The sequence below is a fragment of the Ostrea edulis genome, chromosome 8, assembly GCF_947568905.1.
Source record: "Ostrea edulis chromosome 8, xbOstEdul1.1, whole genome shotgun sequence".
Taxonomy (NCBI): domain Eukaryota; kingdom Metazoa; phylum Mollusca; class Bivalvia; order Ostreida; family Ostreidae; genus Ostrea; species Ostrea edulis.
Window position 1 is genome coordinate 1,419,085 of NC_079171.1, and position 26,845 is coordinate 1,445,929.

General features: G+C 35.6%; 2 protein-coding genes across 2 annotated transcripts in view; both read left to right on the plus strand.

The window, feature by feature from the left end:
• Positions 1–26,845, plus strand: part of LOC125682852 (uncharacterized) — a 265,876-nt gene that overhangs the window by 52,367 nt on the left and 186,664 nt on the right. The window lies entirely within an intron of this gene.
• On the plus strand, positions 18,614–22,147 carry LOC130049818 (uncharacterized). The gene has a single exon (XM_056147950.1). It carries the CDS (start codon positions 19,674–19,676, stop codon positions 20,550–20,552), a length of 879 nt encoding a protein of 292 aa, XP_056003925.1. The 5' UTR covers positions 18,614–19,673; the 3' UTR covers positions 20,553–22,147.

Consider the following 26,845-nt stretch of genomic DNA (forward strand, 5'->3'; position numbering starts at 1 on the left):
TACAACTATCTTATGTATATCACCATTACACAAATGTTAAAATCTTGTACACAGCACTTCCATCAAAGTACACAAAAGCAATATACATCTGTAATGTTACAAGTACTATCAATACCTCCAACACAATTAATACAACTATCTTATGTATATCACCATTACACAAATGTTAAAATCTTGTACACAGCACTTCCATCAAAGTACACAAAAGCAATACACATCTGTAATGTTACAAGTTACTATCAATACCTCCAACACAATTAATACAACTATCTTATGTATATCACCATTACACAAATGTTAAAATCTTGTACACAGCACTTCCATCAAAGTACACAAAAGCAATATACATCTGTAATGTTACAAGTTACTATCAATACCTCCAACACAATTAATACAACTATCTTATGTATATCACCATTACACAAATGTTAAAATCTTGTACACAGCACTTCCATCAAAGTAAACAAAAGCAATATACATCTGTAATGTTACAAGTTACTATCAATACCTCCAACACAATTAATACAACTATCTTATGTATATCACCATTACACAAATGTTAAAATCTTGTACACAGCACTTCCATCAAAGTAGACAAAAGCAATATACATCTGTAATGTGTTACAAGTTACTATCAATACCTCCAACACAATTAATACAACTATCTTATGTATATCACCATTACACAAATGTTAAAATCTTGTACACAGCACTTCCATCAAAGTACACAAAAGCAATATACATCTGTAATGTTACAAGTTACTATCAATACCTCCAACACAATTAATACAACTATCTTATGTATATCACCATTACACAAATGTTAAAATCTTGTACACAGCACTTCCATCAAAGTACACAAAAGCAATACACATCTGTAATGTTACAAGTTACTATCAATACCTCCAACACAATTAATACAACTATCTTATGTATATCACCATTACACAAATGTTAAAATCTTGTACACAGCACTTCCATCAAAGTAAACAAAAGCAATATACATCTGTAATGTTACAAGTACTATCAATACCTCCAACACAATTAATACAACTATCTTATGTATATCACCATTACACAAATGTTAAAATCTTGTACACAGCACTTCCATCAAAGTAGACAAAAGCAATATACACACACGTACTCTAAGTAAGGGGCAAACATTGTGACTACAGCTAGGCACTTTCCTTCTGAACAGTGTATTGTAATGACTATATCAACATGAAAATTTCAAATACATATAAATAAATAAATAAATTCTTTTATTTAGACAGGATGGCACAATTAGTACAAATGACTAGTTTACATTGTGGTCCTGTATAAAACATATTCACAGACAGATAAATGAGAGAATAAAAAAAAATAGATAACATAATATAAAATATATACATAAAATATACATACCATATCACTGGGGGGAAAATAAACATATACATCATATCTATATATCACTTATTTGAGAAATAATGCTGCAAATATGTTGATTTAAAAGAAGTAATAGAACCACAGCTTCTGACAGACTCAGGCAACTGATTCCATAAAATTGTGGAGGATACCTCAAAAGACCGTTTATAATATTCAGTTCGAACTTTTGATAAATATAAAATTCCACTATCGCTACTTCTTGTTGTTCTGGAACTAACTTGGCTGACAAAACTAAAAACGTCCATATATTCCGGTGTCATGTTATTAAGAACCTTAAAAGCAAGCACTAGTTTTCTATATACAAAATAATCATGAACAGGCATCCATTTAAGAACACTAAAATATCAGCTGTAGAAGTCTGAGTTACTTTCACCTTCAATATAATTATGGCTGCCCTTTTCTGTAACTTAAAAAGTCTGTCAATAAAAACCCTGTTTTTGGCTGAGCACTAAACTGTGCAACAATAGTTAAAATGAGGAAACACAACAGTGTTATAAATTTTCAATAATGCTGTATTTGACATAAAAATTTGCAGACGACGTAAAATGCCTATTTTCTGTGAAAGTTTCTTGCATAAAGAATCAATGTGTACAGACCAGGTTAGACATTCCTCTTTTTGTACACTAAGAAGTTTGGCCGTTTTAACAGTATCTAAAACAATATCTCTTTCTTTGATACACATTTTTCTACACTTTGAGAGTGTTTGTGCAGTGCCAATCAACATGCACTGTGTTTTCTCTAAATGCATCGTAAATTTATTACTTTCCATCCATTTCATAGAGTTTAAAAGATCATCATGTAATCTTTGCTCAATAACATCAATAGATTGATATGAAACATCCTGAGATGTATCACCTGCATATATAGAGAGATTTGAGTGCTTTCGGCATTTAGGATAATCGTTAACAAATAAAATGAAGAACAATGGACCCAATTTGGACCCCTGAGGCACTCCTATTGTAATATTTTTTTTCATCTGACAAAAAACCTTTCCATCTAACACAATATGATCTTCCGCTAAGATAAGACTGAAACCATTTAAAAGAATTTTGACAAATACCAAATGATGAAAGCTTGTGTAACAATACATGGTGGTTTACAGTGTCAAAGGCTTTACTAAGATCAGTAAAAAGAACACCTGTTAATTTGCCACTATCTATATTACTTAACCATTTATCAATAATGTTATGAAGTGCTGTCTCGCAAGAATGCTTTGGTCTAAAACCGGATTGATGTTCCGTTAAAAGATTGTTTTTATCCAATTACTCGTAAAATGAGTTAAAAACATGCCTTTCTATAATTTTGCTCACGATTGCTAAAACTAACACGGGTCGATAATTGTTCACCATAAAATTGCCACCGGATTTAAAATGAGGGGTAACTCTAGCTTTTTTTAATTCGGATGCAACCACACCACTTTTTAGAGACATTTTAAACAGATATCTTAAAATTTTACCAATCACACCCAAGCTAATTTGCAACAGCTTTACAGAAATAGCATCTAACCCCGTAGCCTTCGAATTTGACATAGATTTATTTCATTTCTGACAAAATTAATAGAAATATTTGGAATGCTAAAAGACCCCCTAAATTCAGGCAATGATCTGTCGAATTTCTCTGCATATTTTTGTCCAATGCCCAAAAGAAGTCGTTAAAAGTATTGGCCATCTCTTTTGTATCTGTAACGGGTTGTCCGTCCATTTCTAAATATGTTGGCGTAGCGGTTGCCGATTTCGTTGGTAAGAATTGTTTTAATTTTTTCCACATGTCTTTTGGTTTTGTACTGACTTGATTTATTGCACTTTCCACAAATTCGCGTTTAGCATCGTTAATTTCATTCACAACCCTGTTTCTTGTGGTCTTATATAATTTCCAGTCGGATTCGTTACGTGACTTTATTGCTCGGCGGTGTAATATATCCCTCTGTCGCATTTCTGAAATAATATCATCGTTTATCCACTTTTCAGAGTCACTGCGGACACGTCGTTCTTTTATGGGCATATGCTTGTCGACAACTGTCATGAACATAGAATGGAAAGACGACCACATCCTATCAATGTCGGGTAATAATTTTAGCGAGTTCCAATCAACACCATTAAGATCGTTAATGAAATTTCTTTCAATTAGGTTCTTTTGATCTTTATACTTTACATGAATATGGTCAAGTGGTGAAACAGCTTTAAATTTCTTTCGTATCGAATATATAAGGTGATGATCGCTCTGCCCGATTGGTATCACTCCCTGGAGCTATAGAATACGGAATACAGACTCTACATATTGCATGACCTTAGAATAATTATTACACTGATTGGTTTCCATACATATGATATATTTAAAGTAACAATTCAATCATCTTAATACCCTTCTCTTTATAACTTAAAATGTAAACAATGAACTACTGACACATACAGTGATTATTTAAAGATGAAATTTATCTCCGTAATAACTTAAAAACACCAGTGCATGCATACCTAGAAAACTGAAACTGAAACTGTTTGTATTTGATTTAACGCCTAAGTTTACAAAAAGTATGCAATGACGTTGTACATATATAATATAAAAAAGCTTTAAAAGAATAAACAATACATAATATACATGCAAACACACTCTACATATACTAAACTACAAACATGTACATTAAAATTGTCTAAACAAATGTATTTTCAATTTGGCTTTCAAAGTATGTAAAGATTTGGACTGTCTTATTTCAGCCGGTAAACTGTTTCACAGTTTCGGACCAATGGTTCTGAAACTTCTATCACTGAAAGTTCTACGCCTGTTAAAAGGAACAATGTAGCAACTCTCAGAAGATTAAGCAGAGCGCAACTTTGTACTTGGTACATGTTTCGTTAAAAGTTATGTTAAATACAGTGGCGCTTCGTCCACATCACAATTATACATGAAGGTCAATAATTTAAATGATATCCTAGAATCGATAGGTAACCAATGTAGGTCAATGAGAGCATCTCTAGAGCTGTCAATTTTTTTTACGATTTAATAACAGTTTCGCACCATGTTTTGGATTCTCTGCATTTTACATATTTCAGTCTGTGCTATGACGTATAAAATCACATTACATCAGTCCAAATGAGAAATTACTAAAGATAAAACCAAAATTGCTGTAGCTTACTTTGTCAAATATTTGCGAATACTTTTAATCCTAAGATAATTGATCATAGCTGTTCGGCATTTTCTTTTTATATGTTCCTTAAAATTGAGAGTTTCATCCAAACATGCACCTAGGTATCTTATATAACGTTCTGGTTCAATTTTGTCACCATTAATGTTAATAACTTTTGTGCTACATTTATCCAGTCGCCCCCTGCTGCCAAATAAAATGACTTCGGTCTTTGATGTGTTCATTTTCAGTTGATTTGCATTCATCCAATCATTAGTGATTTCATTTTTTCAAGTTCTCGGGTGGCTTTGGTTTTGTTGTGAATGGAGGTAGGGTTAAACCGTTTATTTGCATTATGATCATCCGCAAATCCATAGACTGAAATTGTCGGAGGAATAACGTCGAACAATGTACCCGCATGCGTAAGGTACAACCTTGGACCTAAGCAGCTCCCCTGCGGAACACCACACCATAACTGACGCAGTGGTGATGACGTAGAATTAATGCAAACTCCGAAACTATGCGGCCGTACGTATGAGTCGATCCAAGTCAAAGCCGATTCAGTAACACCGTATTGTTTTTTTAGCACATCACTAAGTATTTGATGATCTACTGTATCAAACGCAGCGCTGAGATCGATCGCTATGAGAGCCGTAACTTCCCGTTTCTCCATTGCATCTAACAAGTCATTCACGATTCTCAACAGAGCGGATTCGCAAGAATGGTTTTTGGAAGTAGTTCATGGTCGTTAACATGCTGGTTTAGTCTGTAGAGCGCGGCTTTTTCAATAAGTTTTGACAGAAAAAGCAAATTACTAACTGGTCTGTAGTTCGCGTATTCCAGCTCAAGACCCACCTTCTTTAACAAAGGCCTAGTGATAGCTTGTTTCCATTTTGATGGGAAAACACCCTGCCTCAGCGATAAATCCGCAAGTTTAGTTATAGGTGGTAACAATTCCTGTAAATGCGATTTTAGAACACTGGTTGGTAAAATGTCCGATTCACATGATTTCGTATGTAGTTCACCAATCAATTTCGTTATTTCGTCACCCGATAGTTCCCGAAAAGAATAGAGTGGTGGTACACCGTTAGTATGAGGTTCAAAATTACTGAAATTTTGTAATGACCGCCTAATTTTGTCCATTTTGTTTATGAAATAATCTGCAAATTTCTCCGCTAGCACGCTATCGCTATTTTTATTGCGCATAGGGCTGTCGAACTTAGTACCAGTAAGTTCAGCAACCAATTGATACAGTTGTTTCGAATCTCCTTTACAGTTTAAGACTTTTTCACTAAGGTTTTATTTTTCTCATGATAACGTTCATAATTGTACGTGTTCCGCACTGTTTTCATCGCTTCGTACTGATTAGGTTGTTTGTGTTTTCTCCAGACCCGTTCTGCTTTGCGAGAAGCGCGTTTCAGATGGAGTATATACGTCCTTATTCACTAAAGATCGGCAATAGAGCGTAATTGTGCTTACCTTCTCTTTAAGATTGTTCAATGTATACTCTGCATACTCTGTTACTTGTCAGAAATTTACAAAGTGCTAGTTGCATCACTATGATTCAAAATTTTCACAATGGCTACTTACATGTAGTGCTCGAACCCTTTCTGTCTACCAATGGCCACAGAAATATCACGAGAAATGACCAATATGCAGTGCACTGTTTCATATGACATTATACATATTTGACAATACTTAGTTTTATGTTAAAGTTTTCTTAATATGACATAACTCGAAATAATTATTAACAAATACTGAAAATAAGAAATGATTTCAAATAAATCCAATATTTCCAAATTGCATAAGCTTATCATTTAGTGTTACGTGACTTCACCCAGTATGTCAACAGTTAAAATGAAATAGTCAAGAGGTAACGACCTCGACCCCAAATTAAAAAAACAAACCCTGGTTCAAATCCCATCATCACGCAATACTTCAACTTGAAATTAAATTCCCCGTCTCTTACATACCTCCCCGTTTTGACAATGCCGTCCCTAGCGGAGTTCTCCCTATAGGTAACACATATATACATGTTTAAAAGGAAAATATAGGAAAATAATGAAAAATTAAACGATACCCATGGAAAATTCAGGAAAATTTGGTACTAATGGCGTCGATTTGAATATTAGCGCGTGGACATGTATTTCTCCATTTTGAATCTCGTCTAGTCTAGTTCACGTCGTTCTGGGATGTTACATAAAATTCGTAAAAGCATGTAAATCTTATTTTCTTAATCACATACCGGTCAACAGGGGATGCTTACTCCTCCTAAGAACCTGATCCCACCTCTGGTGTGTCCAGGGGTCCATGTTTGCCCAACTATCTATTTTTTATTGCTTGTAGGAGTTATGAGATTGATCACTGTGCGTTATCTTCACCTTGCATATAGTCACTCCACGATTAACGCCATGTTTGTTGTGGTTCAAATGCTATGTTTGTAAATTTGCTAAATAACGACGGTGAATATGACGTCACAATGTACTGTTGGCATCAATTGCGTTATATTTCCCGCGTTCAATATATAGGCGGATCAAATATCCAAAATTAGGATGCTTTGATACAGCCCCGTCTTCGTGCTAACTTTGGGTTGCCTTTGTTCTGTTTTGGATATAGATACTAATGCCAAAATTTATTTGCTTCGCCCTCAAGCACGGTCACGTCGTAAAACACAGTTTGGAAACATTAATAACCCATTCTGAAAATATATCAATATTCTTTGTGTATCATATATGCAGAGTAAATATTAAACAAACGACTACTGCTTTCGTATATGTACATTTGTTTATGACTGTCTAAGTATTGCACTTAAAGAAGCCCCAAACGATGTACCCAAAGTAGCATCACTAAGTTTACTAAAGCCCTTTGTTTCCCTCACATGATTTCGCAATAACACTCCTGTGCCGATTTGAATTGATGTTTCCTTTGTATTCCTGTTCTGCTTTTCTTTCCTGCGTAGTGCATTTTTCTCAGTGTTGATAGCTGCCGAACGTAGAGCTTCACCGAGTCTTGTCTTGTGTTTGTTAACCCAGTAATCTACGGTGGAAACATTAAAGTCTGCCTCAGCATGTGTTCCTAGAATGAAATCGATGGAGAACGCAGACTCACGTCTACAAAACAGAAAGTACGGAGAATATCCCATTGACGAATACACAGTAGAGTTATAAACATATATAAGCTCCGGAAGAAATTCAGTTCACATCTAGTTTTAATCAGAGGTACGAGTTCTTAGTCGATCGCGTATTTTTCGGTTAAAACGTTCACATTGGCCGTTTCCGTCAGCATGATACGGTGTGGTTTTTGATCTGTTTATGCCATACAAATTTCACATTTCCTGCACAATGTGACCCTCAAAATTACATCCTTGATCACTGTGTATTCGATGAGGTATACCATATTTCACGAACAAGTCCTTAATAAGCGTTTTGGACACTGTTACAGCTCTCTGATCTTTCGTTGGTACTGCCTGAGTGAACTTTGAGAATATGTCTGTCAACATCAAAATATTTTCCCGGTCATTTGATAAATTTTCAAGTAGAGTAAAATCGATGAATAGTTTGCTCTTCTGGTTTGACAGTTTTCGCACACTTCCTTTCTCCTTACGAATCGCACTTCTGGTCAACTGCTCAGGTCTTTTTATCCAATATATCACACGACTAACCCGGAATCATGTTCTTGTAAAAGTATCATGTCTGCTGGAAGAAATCCTGGTAACACAGCAGATGTTTCGACTGGTGCAATATTCACTAAACAGGCATTTACACAAAGTACATTTTCACTAATAAGATCACATATGAATGTGGTTTTTGTAACAGACTGAATAATGGTTTCAGGATATTCTATAATTGAATTGGGTCTCGTACTTAGAGCATCAACGTTCCTATTCACTTTTCCTGATCTGTATTTCATAGAAAAATCCAACTGTCCTAGTTGAATAGCCCATCACATCTCTGTTGCACCACGTTTAGCCGTCTACAATTAGCTTAGTAAACTTGAAATCGCAGAATTTTTCCCAAATCAATAACATTAAAACCTATGACTTTTCAACACTATACACGACCATTCCTCACGATAAATTAAAGACTAGACTTTTTAACATCATAGACAGTTGCTTCTTCAATAAAAATGGAAAACGGAAATATTCATATCTAGTGACCAGTCATTCAAACACTTACTTTGTTAAACACCACTCTGATTCCACGCACAAGTACTCTGAAGTTGAAATAAAAAATATGCTAGAGTTCTTCATTGACAATATCCCCATTGTCTTTGGTGATCAGTTCTTCAAAAAGTCTGTTGGAATTCCCACGGGCACGAATTGTGCTCCTTAGTTGCCTGACCTATTTTTATATTCATATGAAGCAGAATTTATTCAAAACCTTCTACTTGAGAAGAACAAATCTCTCGCTGTGGCCTTCAATTCGACTTTTAGATATATCAATGACGTTTTGTCTACTAACAATGATAGCTTTCATTCATATGTCGATTCGATATATCCCTGTGAGCTCGAAATAAAGGACACCACAAAGTCGTCCACTTCTGCTTCATACTTAGATATTTTATTGAAAGTAGACATTAACGGCAAACTGACAACTCAACTGTATGACAAACGGGATGATTTCAGCTTCTCCATCGTCAACTTCCCACATTTATGTAGCAATATTCCATTATCACCTGCATATGGTGTTTAAATATCTCAACTGATTCGATATGCAAGAGCTTGTTCTGGGTATAGTCAGTTTTTAAATCGAGGTAAGCTACTGACAAACAACTTGATGGTACAGGGATTTCAACAGTCTCGATTGAAGTCAGCATTTCGCAAATTCTATGGTCGTTATAACGATCTAGTTCGTCAATACAACCTCGCATTGGGTCAAATGCTGTCTGACGTGTTTCATACCGATTGTTAAGCAATTCTTGGCACACTGATTTGACTGAGGATAACTCCGTTTACCTGATCAGGATATGGGGCTCACGGCGGGTGTGACCGGTCAACAGGGGATGCTTACCCCTCCTAGGCACCTGATCCCACCTCTGGTGTGTCCAGGGGTCCGTGTTTGCCCAACTATCTATTTTGTATTGCTTGTAGGAGTTATGAGATTGATCACTGTTCGTTATCTTAACCTTGCATAGAGATACAACGTTCCAACATTTTTATACTGACACCTAATATAAAACATGAACGCTATTCAATATACCCCCATTATTGACATTGTTATACTGTAGTAAAAAGAATATAATTATGTAATAACAATATGCAACGTTTGCTTATATTTAGTTTTCAACACTAAGATAGTTAAATATTGACATATTGATACTTTTAAACGCTTCCGACGTTTTACGTTAAATGACGTCAACTATTATTAGCATTGCGATAGCGTATAGATGTATTGGATATTTCAACAGACGTCAGCGACTTTTATTCATTTCAGATTGTTCAATACACATTCATTCACCTGTTTACTAATATATCCATGCATTGTCATCGCATTCGTGTTGTGTTCTTCTGTAGTGGTGTCACGTGATTGTTTTGTGAATAGTGATTTGCTGGGTTACGGATTCGTAGGTTGAGTGATTATTTTATTAGAAGTTGTAGAACATTTTTGGGGAGTGGTAGTAGTGTACGCATGTGTGTGAACTTGTATAAAGGATGGGCATGGATTATTTCAAAGATTTACAAGATTGGATTAACCCAGTACGTCTGGATGAATATCGCACAGAGATACCTTATACGGATAAGTATACCTTTAAGGGATGTATTTATATAGATAGATAGATAGATACATGTATATAGATAGATGGATGGATGGATAGATATATATGCAAGAGCTTGTTCTGGGTATAGTCAGTTTTTAAATCGAGGTAAGCTACTGACAAACAACTTGATGGTACAGGGATTTCAACAATCTCGATTGAAGTCAGCATTTCGCAAATTCTATGGTCGTTATAACGATCTAGTTCGTCAATACAACCTCGCATTGGGTCAAATGCTGTCTGACGTGTTTCATACCGATTGTTAAGCCGTTCTTGGCACACTGATTTGACTGCGGATAACTCCGTTCACCTGATCAGGATATGGGGCTCACGGCGGGTGTGACCGGTCAACAGGGGATGCTTACTCCTCCTAGGCACCTGATCCCACCTCTGGTGTGTCCAGGGGTCCGTGTTTGCCCAACTATCTATTTTGTATTGCTTGTAGGGGTTATGAGATTGATCACTGTTCGTTATCTTCACCTTGCATATAGATAGATAGATAGATAGATACATGCATATAGATAGATGGATGGATGGATAGATAGATATATAGATAAATAGATAGATAGATAGATATATAGACATATAGACAGATATTTAGATAGATAGATCGATTGATAGATAGATAGAGAGAGAGATCGACAGATAGATAGAAGGATAGATAGATAGATAGATAGATAGATAGATAGACAGACAGACAGACAGACATATAGATAGATATATAGATAGATAGATAGATAGATAGATATACATATAGATAGATAGATAGATAGATAGACATATAGATAGATCGACAGATAGATAGAAGGATAGATAGATATATAGATAAATATATATATAGAGAGATAGATAGATAGATTGATATATAGATAGAGGGATATATAGATAACTGGTAAGAACTAAATAGATAGATAGATAGATAGAAGGATATATAGATAGAGGGATATATAGATAACTGGTAAGAACTAAATTCATTTAAATCGTTTGTAGTGTACATGTATAATACTATTTGCACTCAATTGACCTGGGTGGTTCTGGATAGACATCTTTACTTGCCATTGACGCCTGTTACCGATATTGTTATAAAAACATGCTGTATTTTGGTTTAGGGATTACTCAATAGTTGCATCATTGTCTTTCACGATTGTACTAGAAAATTTATTTCTATTATATATGCACTGGTGTCCTGCTTTGTTATTAGCTTTGCGACATTTTGATGTTTATTTGAATGTTACTGTACATCCATTTCTTGTTTTTACGGATCACAACCATCTCATCTTTTTGTATAAAATGTCAAGCAATAATCAAAGAATCACAAACTAGAGTTTATCATTGCAAGAGTATGATATTGATATCAAACACACCGAAGACAGAGACAGTATTATAGCAGATGTCTTGTAAAGAGAAGACAGAGACAGTATTATAGCAGAGGTCTTGTAAAGAAAAGACAGAGACAGTATTATAGCAGAGGTCTTGTAAAGAGAAGACAGGGACAGTATTATAGCAGAGGTCTTGTAAAGAGTGCCTTGAGTATGTTTTCTTGCTTTGGTTGATGTGCATTGTGTATTGGAGTTTTCATTGTCATTCAAACTTTTAAATGGGGCGTGTTATGTACATGAATAATACATGCTGCATTCAGTTAACCTGGATGCTTCTGGAAAGTTATGTTTACTTGCTATTGACACCTGTAACCGAGGTTGTTCTAGGTACATGTTAATTTTACTTGCCATTGACACCTGTGACCGAGGTTGTTCTATGTACATGTTAATTTTACTTGTCATTGACACCTGTAACCGAGGTTGTTTTAGGTACATGTTAATTTTACTTGCCATTGACACCTGTAACCGAGGTTCTTCTAGGTACATGTTAGTTTTACTTACCATTGACACCTGTAACCGAGGTTGTTCTAGGTACAAGTTAATTTTAATAAAGGGATTACGTAATAGTAGTATCATTATCTTTCAACTAGAAAATTCATTTCTATTATGTATACACTGAAATTCTCCTGATTAAAAAATCACTGGTTAGATACTTTCTATACATTTTTGGATTTTATACTGGGAACTACGATTTTTAATTTAGATTATTATTTTTGTGCGTTGAATTTATTATTCAACTATCGTAAGTTAATATTTTTGCTATTGAAACAATTCTGTAATGCTTGATATTTATAGATCAATGAGCTGCTAGAATTTCTGCAAGGTCTGGGCTTCAAAAGTTCGGCGGTATAAAACACACATCAGCTCTTGGGGAAGTCAAGACAGCAACTGATTAAAGTTTACAACTAAATGGTTAAAAGTTGCAGACGTCCAAACCCGATCTAAAATAGCATTGTTTTCCACTTCATTCCTCCCCATTTTATTTAAACTTATCGCAACACTAATACTTCTTAAACTGTTTTGTGTTTTAAGAACATTGTTAAAAGTAAGTAACGACACACAATAATTACAACTGCTGTAAACAATCAGACAAGCCGAATGTGTACAACATCCTACAAGTGTGTACAACATATAACTTGAATCGATGGAAGTGAAAAGTTCCCCTAAAGTAATATGTTTAATTTACATCATGAATAAAACAACTCATCCCTGTATAGCTAAATATCAAAGATAGATCTCAAATAAATATTCGAAATATGCTATTGTCTCGAATGGAGTAATCTTTATCAAGATAATTTAATATTATTTTAATAACCACCCCAGTCCTCCCATTCAAAGTTTCTCAAAACAAAAATAATAACATGCTGTGAAAACTAAATAAGTCTGCTCAAAATATCTGAAAAAGCATAAACAGTACTTCAAATAGACGAATAATATTTACTAATGTCGCTTTGTACAAAATAATTGAATAATACAACGGTTAAAATTTATGTTCATGATTACATTAAAACAGATTGATTTAATGGTTATTCGGTTTTTAATGTTACATTTCAGGACAGTCTAAAATTTTCAATGATTACCTGATATGCCATAAAGTATCCTTTACTCTTATTTTTTTCTGAGTGTTGAACCAAGCTATGTTTAGGTACGATGGCGTTGTCAGCTCAAATCGACGCTCTTAAAGCTTACAACTTAAAACAATTTAGCAATAAGTATCTTTTATTGTCATGTGTTATATGTACAATCAGGATAGGTGCAGCTACGGACTGTTTAATGTGATAACGCCTTTTGTATCATTGCTTTTTAATGTTTTATTCAGTTTCTATGTATTATGTGTATAACATTCTGTAGTAAGGTATTGATGCATTCTAAAGCACCTGTGAGCGTATATAGTATGGAAAGGGTGCTATATAAATATGTTATTATCATTGTTTATTATTAATATTTGTCTTTATTGAAACAGACAGATACCGTGGGTGGTGAGTTATCTTTCTCATATAAAACTTATACGGTGCCAATTTTGATGCACCAAATGCGCATTTCGACAAATAATGTCTTTTCAGTGATGCTCAATCCCAAAATTTGGAAATTCAAAAAACTTAAAAGAGCTAAAAGGAAAACTAGAGTCCCACAAAATGGAGCCAAATTCGTCCAAGGATAAGAGCTATGCATGAGGGAGATAATCCTTAATTTTGAAATGAATTTCTACATCTTATCACAGCAATTAAATATTCCTCCGTATGTTCAAGCTAATAACGAAGTACTTAGCTACTGGGCTGTAGAGACCCTCGGGGATTAACAGTCCACCAGCACCACATTAGTTAGAAAACGCATAAGAATATTAGCAAAATATAAACGTGATAAGAATGTACACGAAAAGACGAAGAATGATTTTAAAAGCATTTACATACAATAGAAATATTTGGAGAAACTATAGATAAACGGACGTATATAAAGTAAAACAAAACAAATGAATTAATGAGTCTGAAATAAGGATTAAAAGTTTGCTGACTAGCTGTCATAATACAATGTATGGTTATATATATATGCCTTTGGTTTAGTATACACCAGGTTATAAAACTGTTCTTGTAACGGTTTGTTTTAAATTTTGTTAAATAATACTTTAAGGAGTTTTTTTTTTTTTTTTTTATAGATTATATAGGTTTTCGCGAATGCAAGGAAGGAGGCAGTGGAATCGATGGGATGGGTCTTCTATATCCTTGAAAAGTTTTAAACATATATTTTTTTGCGTCTATCAGATAGCTTTTCAAGTCGGTATATTCCAAAGCTTTTTGGTAGGAGTTCAATGGTCGTATGATCTTGAGAGCACGCTTTTGTATGGATTCGATTTGATATGATAGAGTAGATGTGAGTTAAACGTAGGTCGCGGGTTTGCTTACGTCATCGTTATAGGGTACTCAAATCTTACGATTCAACGTCCTTTTACGTGCACATACAATTGTGACGTAACAGTTGTCTGAATAAACTATATATGGGTCATTGACTGAATATAAAGAACGTAATATTTTACCGATATTATATAAATATTACCAACTAATATTATCAAAGTAAAACATGCTTAGTTTAATTTTGTTAAATCTTTTCGTTTCCGGTGCAAAATTTCGGCTAGTAATATGTTTTATTCTGTTACTGTATAAAGTTTGGCAGCGGGCAACTTGGGGAGGCGAGACAGCTGGCGATGTTGGGGATGCCGGTATAAATGTTTTCAGAACAACCCGGGAACAAATGAACGTGGGTTCCCCAGTTCATGAAAGTTTTATTCAGAGATTTGACGCGTTTATAGCAGACATTGGAAAATGGCGAGTTCACAATTTTATTCCTACCCCATCATACAAATTTTATGAAGATTGGATAACTTTGAATAATTGAAAGCGTTGGGCAGGAAGATCATATAAAGAAAAGTTTCAATGTGTCCTGCTTCCAGAACCCCCTGGGGAAATGAATGAGAGATGCCTATACTTTAAGGGTTACTCCCTCCAAATTTGGTGGAGGGGGGGGGGAGAGATAATCGATAATATTTACAGATGAATGCGGGTATTGGGGAACAGTAAGTAAATAATGCATATATTCTAGTAAAGTTGCAACTTACAACTGCCCTCTTCAAGGAGTGTTTGAAATTCGGTGTAAAATTACTAAGACATGCAGGACTGACTGCTTGCAAAAGTTGTTAGCCCTGCCAAAGACCTACTGGCCCTGAGAAAATAACTGCATATTTAAACCTTACTTTTACATGTATTACTAGATTATCTATCTTCTAATGAAGCACGATCGACCTAATTCGTTTGTAGTACTTTATATTTGATTGAATTACGGTAGAATGTGCAGTAAAATGTCCTAAATTGACAACATCTGTCCACTACAGGTACAATATTTAATTAATTTGATTCATCTATATTTTATTCAGCGTAACTTTTATGACGTCCCTTCCGACAGAATTTACGTATCGGGCGGGCGGGCGGGCGGGGGGGGGCACGGTTATTTCAAACACTGCAACGGGCTCAAGACTCTAAATCTAAATCTAAAAAGAAGAAGAGAGTGAAGTTGATCGAAAATTAGAAAAGTAGATGTTTCAAGTGAATCTGCATTACAAGATAAAAATAATTATAGATTATAGTTTTAAACCGATATGGTGTTTTGAGGGGGTTATTTGGCTTGGGAACGTGAATGTTACTATGTCATTGTGAGGGGGGTGTTCAATAAACATAAATATGTTGTAAAATGCTGAAATAGAAACAACATAAGTTGTATTTCTGGTTAGAATATTGAGACATGATTAAACTATATAAATTAAAAATTTAACTTTAATGATATTCAGAAATACAATCATACTATTATATTAGTTTATTCATTGTTACTGCGATAATGCGATCGCAAAAGAAGAAAAGAATCTCAATTATTAGCCGCGCAACATAATTAAGATATATAGCGCAATAAATGTACACGTTTGTATATATAAAGAATTTTTGCCATATACCGATGTATTTTTTAAACAATTGATTACTATGTCCATACATATTTGATTTTCACATCAAAATCAGGAGTCTATAACGTTTTTGAGTTTTTTTTTTTAAAGCGATGCATGAAAAGTAAATTAATAACGTTGTTGAATGACGTCGCAAACATTTGTAACGTTATCTGTTAAAAAACTGCTTTGGTGGATTTTATTAAACTTTGACATCTTTTTCTTAAAAAAAAAAAAACGAACTCGAATGTCCTATACTTTTTTGTTTGATAAATTATTTTTCAAAATAATTTTGTTTCGCTTTGATGTCAATATTATCAAGATGAACAGCATCAACATCTATATATTTTTAGTTGAAATTATACAATGAATAATGTTAATAACAATTATTTTGTATATAATTTAACGGAAAACAGTGTTCCCACTGTTAAAACAATGGTGTGTTGAAGACGTTATTGCTTAAAAACTGTGCTGTTGAATGAAAAACAATTTTCGCAGAGTAGTAGATACATAAATCGGTCAAATTTTCAAGTGGAGTTTTTCGAGTGAGACAAAAGGTCGGTAAACCCGCGATCTACGTTAAAGCGTGATTTTTTAATGTAAGTGAGTGTAGGAATTGTGTTCTTGACTGAAAACAGTTCCTTGAGCAATGTCCATTTTTCCGCAGTGATAACATTCGCTTTGCTTCTGGGAATTTGAAGGTAATGGGAATGTATGTCTTTGTCTTTTGATCTATAGCGATATGTCTCTGTGTTGTCTATCTTCAGATAATTTATGAAACATTTCTTTGAGTAACCTTCTATACTTTTTCCTTTCATCCTCTAAAGTTGTCAGTTTATTCTGAATTTGATGGTAGCGTCCAGTTTTCTTCTGTTACGAATATGAAAAGCTAAGATAACGAACAGTGATTAATTTCCTAACTCCTATAAGCAATACAAAATAGATAGTTGGGCAAACATGGACCCCTGGACACACCAGAGGTGGGATCAGACAAACATGGACCCCTGGACACACCAGAGGTGGGATCAGACAAACATGGACCCCTGGACACACCAGAGGTGGGATCAGACAAGCATGGACCCCTGGACACACCAGAGGTGGGATCAGACAAACACTGACCCCTGGACACACCAGAGGTGGGATCAGACAAACATGGACCCCTGGACACACCAGAGGTGGGATCAGACAAACACTGACCCCTGGACACACCAGAGGTGGGATCAGACAAACATGGAACCCTGGACACACCAGAGGTGGGATCAGACAAACACGGACCCCTGGACACACCAGAGGTGGGATCAGGTGTCGTAGTCAGAATCAGTGTGTTAACAATGGCCTAATCCCTATTATTGGGTCAAATGCTGTCTGACATGTTTCATACCCATTGTTAGGCTGTTCTTGGCACACTGATTTTGACTGCGGATAACTCCGTTTACCTGATCAAGATATAGGACTCAGGGTGGATGTGGCCGGTCGACAGGGAATGCTTACTCCTCCTAGGCACCTGACCCCTCGTCTGGTGTGTGTCCAGGGGTTCGTGTTTGCCGAACTATGCATTTTGTATTGATGTCAGGAGTTATGGAATTGATCACTGGTCGTTATCTTTACCTTTCTTTTAAAATTTTCTCAAGAACCACAAAAGTTTAAGAAAATCTAAATGCATAGTGATGTAGAACAGGAAGGTATCTACCACAAATGTACATTTCATGACCCCCAGGGTAGGGATTCTTACCCCAGGGTGGGGCCAAACTTACTATATGGTGTTTATGTGTACAAGACTTAAATAACATATCCCTTAGTAATATTGATACTAAATTGTAACTAAATAAATATTTAGAAAGAGCAATCATTGCTTGGTTTCTACTAATACGAACACCTCTAAATTATACCCCTACCCTTGATTTTATTGACATGGTTCATCTTCTCCAAGAAGTTTTTTTGGGAAATGGAGATGACTATGGTAATGATATAGTATATGAGTTAATAATATCAAAACATATTCAACAACTATCTATCATAAAAAATGAGACCCTTGTTTACAGTATGTCAAAATATCTGCAATTTGAATAAAAATTGTTATCAGAGTTCAGAACATGACCTTATCTTGAAATTTAACATCATGTCAATTTCTTATCTAGTTCATCAGATTCGCCGCTTCTCTTTGTAATAAATCTAAAATATAATATCAGCAAAAATGATCTCCACCCGTGTGTTTAAAAATATCCGCGTACATCAAGCGCACAAAATTCTTTGATACACATGGCTTACGAATGATAGAAGTGCAAACATTTACGATGCCCAACGTTATATGTACGATGCTTCAAAATAATTGTCTTGAAGGATTCCTTATAATGCAGACAAAATCGAAGTCGATGAGACTTTTGAAGAGCTACAGTGTAATATTAAGTTCATGTGCTGAACAAATTATATAACTAATGATTTTAGATCTTTATTTTTAACCGCTCTCTTTTTGAAATCATACTTAGTTCAATTAAGAAAATCCACATTTCCTGTTATTCGCTCGCCACATAATTTTTATTTCCTAAATGAAAAATAACACTTATAGAAAAGTTTGCCCTCTCGTTTCTCTTTTTTCTTAGCAAATGCAAAGAAGTATTTTCCAAATTGGAATGGCCTAAGAAGAAATATATTGTTTACTTCAGAACAAATTACCCTAGTGTTGACTTGGATATTAGTGGAAACACAATAATTTTTATTTTTGGCCTTAGCATTCAAGAAATGTACAAGTCAAAAACAGGTTAATTGCTATCAGTGTGTGAAATATGTAGATCACTTGAATGTGTGAAATAAATGTATATTGAGAATAGGTTGATATTTACATGTCAGTTTAATTATTGTAGATTGTGTTCCTAAAGACCCAGACCTTCCACATCATGGACACACTAGGACTCAGCACTCAGCTAAAAGTACGACAATGTTCTCAATGTCAGGGGAACACTGAGTTTTACTGTAACACATGTAAACGTGACCTGTGTTTACAGTGTAAAAAGAAACATGTTACAGAAAACAGCACCAGATATCACAATGTAGTGTTCTATATAACTCGTTATACTGAGAAGAGTTTTACCACACAGTGTAAACTACGACAATGTTCTCAATGTCAGGGGGACACTGAGTTTTACTGTAACACATGTAAACGTGATCTGTGTTTACAGTGTAAAGAGAAACATGTTATTGATCTACATACCAAACACCATGGTGTTGTGATTTACCGTGAGAACTTTAAATGTGTCCCTTTACGAGAGACCTGCGTCCGACATCCAAACAGAAAATACAGAATGTTTTGTGATCACTGTTACTATTCCGTATGTAAGCGCTGTACAGGTCATAGCACACACGCGCTGGTGGACCTTAGAACAGTCTATCTCAACAACGCCAAGAAATCATAGACAACATCAGAAGTGAGATTCTCTATAACTGTCGTGTTTTCCTGGCAGGAATCCAAACTGATATCCAAACTTGTCCCCAACAACTCTGTCACCGTCAATCACAGATGTCAACAAAAGCCCAGAGACTGAAAAGTCTTATCGACACTGCGGTATGTGATGTTAAAATAAGATACAGAGGTTTATTGATTGATAGAATACAACAACAGAAGAGAAAAATGAACAGACACCTCACCCACATACAGAACTATGAAAACAGAAATGAACAATCAGTAAACAGAGCGGTACAATTCCTCTTGTTTATAAAGACCAGTCGTGTCCCCCAGATAAAGGACACCCCTAATCTTCAACAACACCTGCTGTTGTCCCTGACTGAGGGATTCAACATGGATGATGTCAGTCAGTTATTGAGGGGAATCCCAGAAATCCAAATGACAACAGGAAAACGACAAGTAGGAATAGACGAGTGTGTGAAACTGATGTCCACACCTGTATTACACACGTCTGTCTGTGTGACAGGTAGTAGTTGTGTGTTACACATATCTCGTGTGATCTCAGACAAGGTCTGGGTCTCTGATTATAACACTCTCATCTTGACAGACACAACAGGAGACACTATACACCGTGTGACAGATATACCAACATCGTATAGAGTAGGACTACACACAGTGAACTGTTCTGGTGAACTGATTTATATAGATAGGAAACATAACGTCAAGAAACTCTCTGTAAACAATAAAATATTTACCGCACTGTTAGAAAGACCATCACCATGGTATCCACGGTGTGTGTACTGCTCCCCGTCCACTGGAGATCTGATGGTCGTGATGTGTAACTATAAAACAAAGACAGGCAAGGTAACCCGGTACAACAGTGGTGGTCAACACATCCTGACCATTCAACACAACAACAACAGTCACACACTGTATAGTGGCCCTTATTATATCACAGAGAATAAGAACGGTGATATTATTGTGTCTGACTAGATTAATTATCTTCGTGGTGCTGTAGTGGTAACAGAGGGCGGGGGGAGACATCGATTCTCCTACACAGGACATCCAAGAGGGTCATCGCTAGCACCACGAGGAATTTGTACAGATGCACTGTCACACATCCTGGTGTGTGATGATAACACCCGCTCAGTACAAATGATTGACAAGGCCGGCCACTTCCTGTCTCTGCTATTGACACAACTCAGTTTAAACAGACCATTTAGCCTGAATTATGATGATCAAACTCACCTTCTCTGGGTCGGACCATTCAACACCAACACAGTGTCTGTATATAGATATATACTGAGAAGGTACTCTCTGACTGGTAAGTACCAGTAGTACTGTAGTTTATTGCACTGTGTCAGATATATACAGAGGAGGTACTACAGTAGTTTTCTAGACATGATGACGAGCTTGAAATTGACACTGATTACGATCTGTCCACTTTGGAAACTTTGGCAAAACTAATCTCATCTGGACATCACCAATTCATTATCAACAAAGTGATTGTTATAACAACATGTCGCTGCTCGTAATTGCATGTACAACTACATGATCAAGATACTCATAATTACAATTGCAAAGCAAGAGGCAAAAATAACGATGCCGCCTTTTTCAAACATTGACCGTTTGTTTAATTGAGAGCTGGTTTATACAATTGATAATTTTATTTTATTGAAAACCGCCGCAGATTTGAGAGTTTAATTGCGTTAAATTGATAACTTGATTTGGGGTTTCAGTTCCCATTTCAACTGTTTGAAAAAGAATATTTCTATGTAAATGACATTCAGCTCATAAAATGATAAACATGACGATATATTAATAATGGCGGAAATGCGGCAGTCTATAGATCTGTTACAGAAGAAGATGGATGTAGCAAATCGCCGAGCGTCAGCTTGCGAATCGATGCTGGGGACTGTTCTTTGAAACACGAACGTCATTGTCGACATTGCCAGGAATATAAAAAAAAAACCCCAAAAAAAACAACCCAGCACGTTGCCAGCAGCGATCACAATATCGTGTGTGATGTATTTGCAGATGTTCCAGATGAGTTCAGATAACAGCATCCCGACTCAGAGAAATACAACGGGATTCAAAAAATGCCGGCAACTTTGTTGTAAACCTTGCACGAAAACTCTTGATTGAACTATTCGGGGAGGGAAATATACGCTGGACATACAACTGGTATGGCGGAGGGAAACATAACAAGCAGGAACTGGACCAAATAAGGAAGACTGCACTCAAAACTATGTTTGCTATTTTTATCCGGAGTTCAAACCTGAGGACGTTTGAAGAGAGAGGATTGTGACGAGGGTCAACGAGTCACTCCGAAGAAATGACAAACGAAGCAGGAAGGAGAGTGCAAATACAAGTCTGTTGGATTTATCCATCCCGACAGCCGAACCAGCTTGTCCTGACGACGTGTACGATTTCACAGACTAAGACATCATGCTGTAAACTTTGAATATCGTTGACCACAGGTGCATGTATGTAAATACACACCTTTTGTGGAACAGTAGAGAAAAATGCACATACATGTATACTCAGCTTTATTATTATTATTAAATTATGGAAAATGAAAATAATGTATACAATGTATTGTTATTATTACTACAATGGGCTAAGTAATATTTATCTTCTAGAATCCGAGTAATATTCACATTATCTAATAGATGGGTGGTCCTTCTGTCATGAATTTTAAAGGAATTCAATTATATACATGTATTTGTACACATGTTTTAAGAAAACATGTATAACACACATATAAAGGTAGGAAAAGGATTAAAGATTTGTATTAACAAAAATTCTTTATAAAATGAGAGAGAGAGAGAGAGAGAGAGAGAGAGAGAGAGAGAGAGAGAGAGAGAGAGAGAGAGCTTTTTAACATTACTGACTGGGGGAAACCGGTCACAAGTATGTGTATATTTGTTACATAACAATTCCTGTATGCTTCAACGCCCACCATCAATCGGCGCACGCGTTACCCGTAAAACAGCAAAACTTAATTATCCCTGGCAGTATCTATCACATATTGGTGGCTGTATAAAACAAATGTTAAAACAGGAAAAGGATTAAAGATCTGCATTAGCAAACTCTTTATAAAATGAGAGATAGAGAGAGAGAGAGAGAGAGAGAGAGAGAGAGAGAGAGAGAGAGAGTATTTAACATTATTGACTTTATCGAATCAAGTCTGTGTATTTGAAAACTCGGGTGCGCGCCTTAATAGGAAGCATTACGCAACCATAAAGGAACAAGGGTGATCTTCACATTGACTTGAAATACATTTATAACCAAAATCTGCGTTTGTCAACGGAAAGAATGAATTATACAACTAAAATGTATTAATACAAATACGAAATCAATGTTTGGACAAGTTCTTTTTAAGTTTTATGAGTTGCACCCACTCTCTGCACAATTTTAAAATATCACTTGTGCTTGTCAATAATCTTAGACAATTGTAAAATGAAGTAATCTCCCCCAACCCGCTCCCTTACCACACTTTACAGCTGTAAAATCCGGAGGTTCGCATGAAGTTGTCCACACCCCCCCTTCAATTCCTGGATCCGGAGAGATATATTATCTTATCTGTGCTGGCCATGTTTCTGGGACAGAATTTACAAAGAGTCGAAGGGACAACTGTGTCAAATGGTCAAACCTGTGTATTTACGCAATCACAGTACAAAACAACGTTTAAAACTACCAGAGAAACCTGCGTCTTACAAAGCAGGCAACGAAGTACATGTAGATGATGAACGTATCAAAATAGATACGGGTGGATTAAATGAATTTTTCTTTTTAAATCAGGATTTTATTCTTTTCTTATTGGTGAAATCGTTCATTTGATTTCATCCCCCGTAGAACTCATACAATTAATTATTTTATTCAATTTTGAAATTCATGAAATGTATGTACATGTGAAGGAAAGACAGGTGTCCATACACGTGGAACTTGCATGTTTGATCCCTGCAGCATGCTTACTTGAAAACTCGTCACTGTAAATAATGATTGGCATAAATAAAAAGTACAAAATTTCTGATCAATTTCTTATGGAAAAAATGGTTCCAGAAATGTTAACTTTTAACTTAAACTGCTGATTCCCGATTTATTAAATTTCAGCACACGCAATTCGTGATCATCGCAGGAAAAAAAAGTTTTCTTAAGTTGTCAATTATTCGGTTAACTACCGTACATATATGTTCTAAAAAATTGCGAAAATTAATTTGCAAACATATACGATTTAAATTCTACTATTTAATTTATTCTACATATATTAATAAGAAGTAAGCGTCATCAACTATCAACAGTGTAAATACAGGTACATTTGTAACTCACACCCGCCGCGGTATAAACGTGGTCCCGCGAAGCCCCACTATGAAAAATCACGACGGTGTAATGCGGAAAGGATTAACTTCTCGTCGCGGTGACGCGGGTAAATAGGAGAACCGCGATAGCTGTACTGACTGGTAAGTACTAGTAGTACTGTAGTTTATTGTACTATGTCAGATATATAAAGATGAGGTACTCTCTTTCTGTAGTTTATTGTACTGTATCAGACACATATAAAGGCGGTACTATATGACAGGTAAGTATTATGTAAAACTTATACGGTACAAATTTTGATGCACCAGATGCGCATTTCGACAAATAATGTCTCTTCAGCTCAACCAAAATCTTTAAAATCCGAAATAACAATAAAGTTTTAGAGTTATTATAGGGAAAAACAGTGTGCCAAAAAAGTATATGAGATATATATAGAGAGGAGATATTCTCTGACTGGTAAGTACTAGTAGTACTGTAGTTTATTGTACTATATCAGATCTATACAGAGGAGGAACTCTCTAACTGGTAAGTACTAGTAGTACTGTAGTTTATTGTACTATATCAGATCTATACAGAGGAGGTACTCTCTGACTGGTGAGTACTAGTAGTACTGTAGTTTATTGTACTATATAGATGGGCTAAATATGAAAAAGAAAAACTTGATACATTGTCAGAATGGGTTAAAAGCATAAGAGGGATATTAAAATCCCGCATTAGACACATGAAAACAAAAGTACGTACCATCTATCCTTCTGTGTTTAGTAAACCAGAAGTGATAAAAGAATTAGATAGGTTACATGAGGAATATGTTTTGGTTCCAGCTGACAAAGCTAGTAACAACATTGTTTTTGTTTGTAAGGCTCATTATTACAACTGTATTTTAAAGAACTTGGCATTAACTCCACGTTTGGTAATCATACTTATACTCCAACTGCCCTTTCAAATGACGAAATTCTTCAAAATCATGCTTCAGTTTTAGACACATTTCATATTCCAGTTAATGGGTCGAATGAATATGAGTTACCGTGCCTAAACTGGATTCCTAAACTACATAAAAACCCTTACAAACAAAGATACATTGCTGGATCCAGTAAGTGCTTTACCAAGCCCCTATCTTTGCTCCTCACGAAAATGTTAACAGCTGTGAAAGAGAAACTTCAAACTTACTGTGCGACTACATATGCCAGAAGTGGTGTTAATCAAATGTGGATTCTAAAAAATTCTAAAGAACTTTTAGTAAACTTGAAATCACAGAATTTTTCCCAAATCAATAGCATTAAAACCTATGACTTTTCAACACTATACTTGACCATTCCTCACGATAAATTAAAGACTAGACTTTTTGACATCATAGACAGTTGCTTCTTCAACAAAAACGGAAAACGGAAATATTCATACCTAGTGATCAGTCATTCAAAAACTTACTTTTTTAAACACCACTCTGATTCCACGCACAAGTACTCTGAAGTTGAAATAAAAAAATATGCTAGAGTTCCTCATTGACAATATCTTCGTGGTCTTTGGTGATCGGGTCTTCCAACAGTCTGTTGGAATTCCCATGGGCACGAATTGTGCTCCTTTGTTAGCTGACCTGTTTTTATATTCATATGAAGCAGAATTTATTCAAAAACTTCTACGTGAGAAGAAAAAATCTCTCGCTGTGACCTTCAATTCGACTTTTAGATATATCGATGACGTTTTGTCTATTAACAATGATAGCTTTCATTCATATGTCGATTTGATATATTCCTGTGAGCTCGAAATAAAGGACACCACAGAGTCGTCCACTTCTGCTTCATACTTAGATATTTTATTGAAAGTAGACATTAACGGCAAACTAACAACTCAACTGTATGACAAACGGGATGATTTCAGCTTCTCCATCGCTAACTTCCCACATTTATGTAGCAATATTCCATTATCACCTGCATATGGTGTTTATATATCTCAACTGATTCGATATGCAAGAGCTTGTTCTGGGTATAGTCAGTTTTTAAATCGAGGTAAGCTACTGAAAAACAAGTTGATGGTACAGGGATTTCAACAGTCTCGATTGAAGTCAGCATTTCGCAAATTTTATGGTCGTTATAACGATCTAGTTCGTCAATACAACCTCGCATTGGGTCAAATGCTGTCTGGCGTGTTTCATACCGATTGTTAAGCCGTTCTTGGCACACTGATTTTGACTGCGGATAACTCCGTTTACCTGATCAGGATATAGGGCTCACGGCGGGTGTGACCGGTCAACAGGGGATGCTTACTCCTCCTAGGCACCTGATCCCATCTCTGGTGTGTCCAGGGGTCCGTGTTTGCCCAACTATCTATTTTGTATTGCTTGTAGGAATTATGAGATTGATCACTGTTCGTTATCTTCACCTTTCATCTGATCTATACAGAGGAGGTACTATCTGACTGGTAAGCACTAGTACTACCGTAGTTTATTGTATTATATTTGATATATACAGAGGAGGTACTCTTTGACTGGTAAGTACTAGTAGTACTGTAATTTATTGTACTATATCATATCTATACAGAGGAGGAACTCTCTAACTGGTAAGTACTAGTAGTACTGTAGTTTATTGTACTGTATCAGATATATACAGAGGAGGAACTCTCTAACTGGTAAGTACTAGTAGTACTGTAGTTTATTGTACTTTATCAGATCTATACAGAGGAGGTACTCTCCGACTGGTAAGTACTAGTAGCACTGTAGTTTATTGTACTATAGCAGGCCTATACAGAGGAGGTACTCTCTGACTGGTAAGTACTAGTAGCACTGTAGTTTATTATACTATAACAATTCTATACAAAGGAGGAACTCTCTGACTGGTAAGTACTAGTAGCACTGTAGTTTATTGTACTATAACAGGTCTATACAGAGGAGGAACTCTCTAACTGGTAAGTACTAGTAGTACTGTAGTTTATTGTACTATATCAGATCTATACAGAGGATGTACTCTCTGACT

What these genes read in the sequence shown, in the direction of transcription:
- LOC130049818 (XM_056147950.1), top strand. Translation starts at nt 19,674, where the DNA reads ATGTCAACAAAAGCCCAGAGACTGAAAAGTCTTATCGACACTGCGGTA.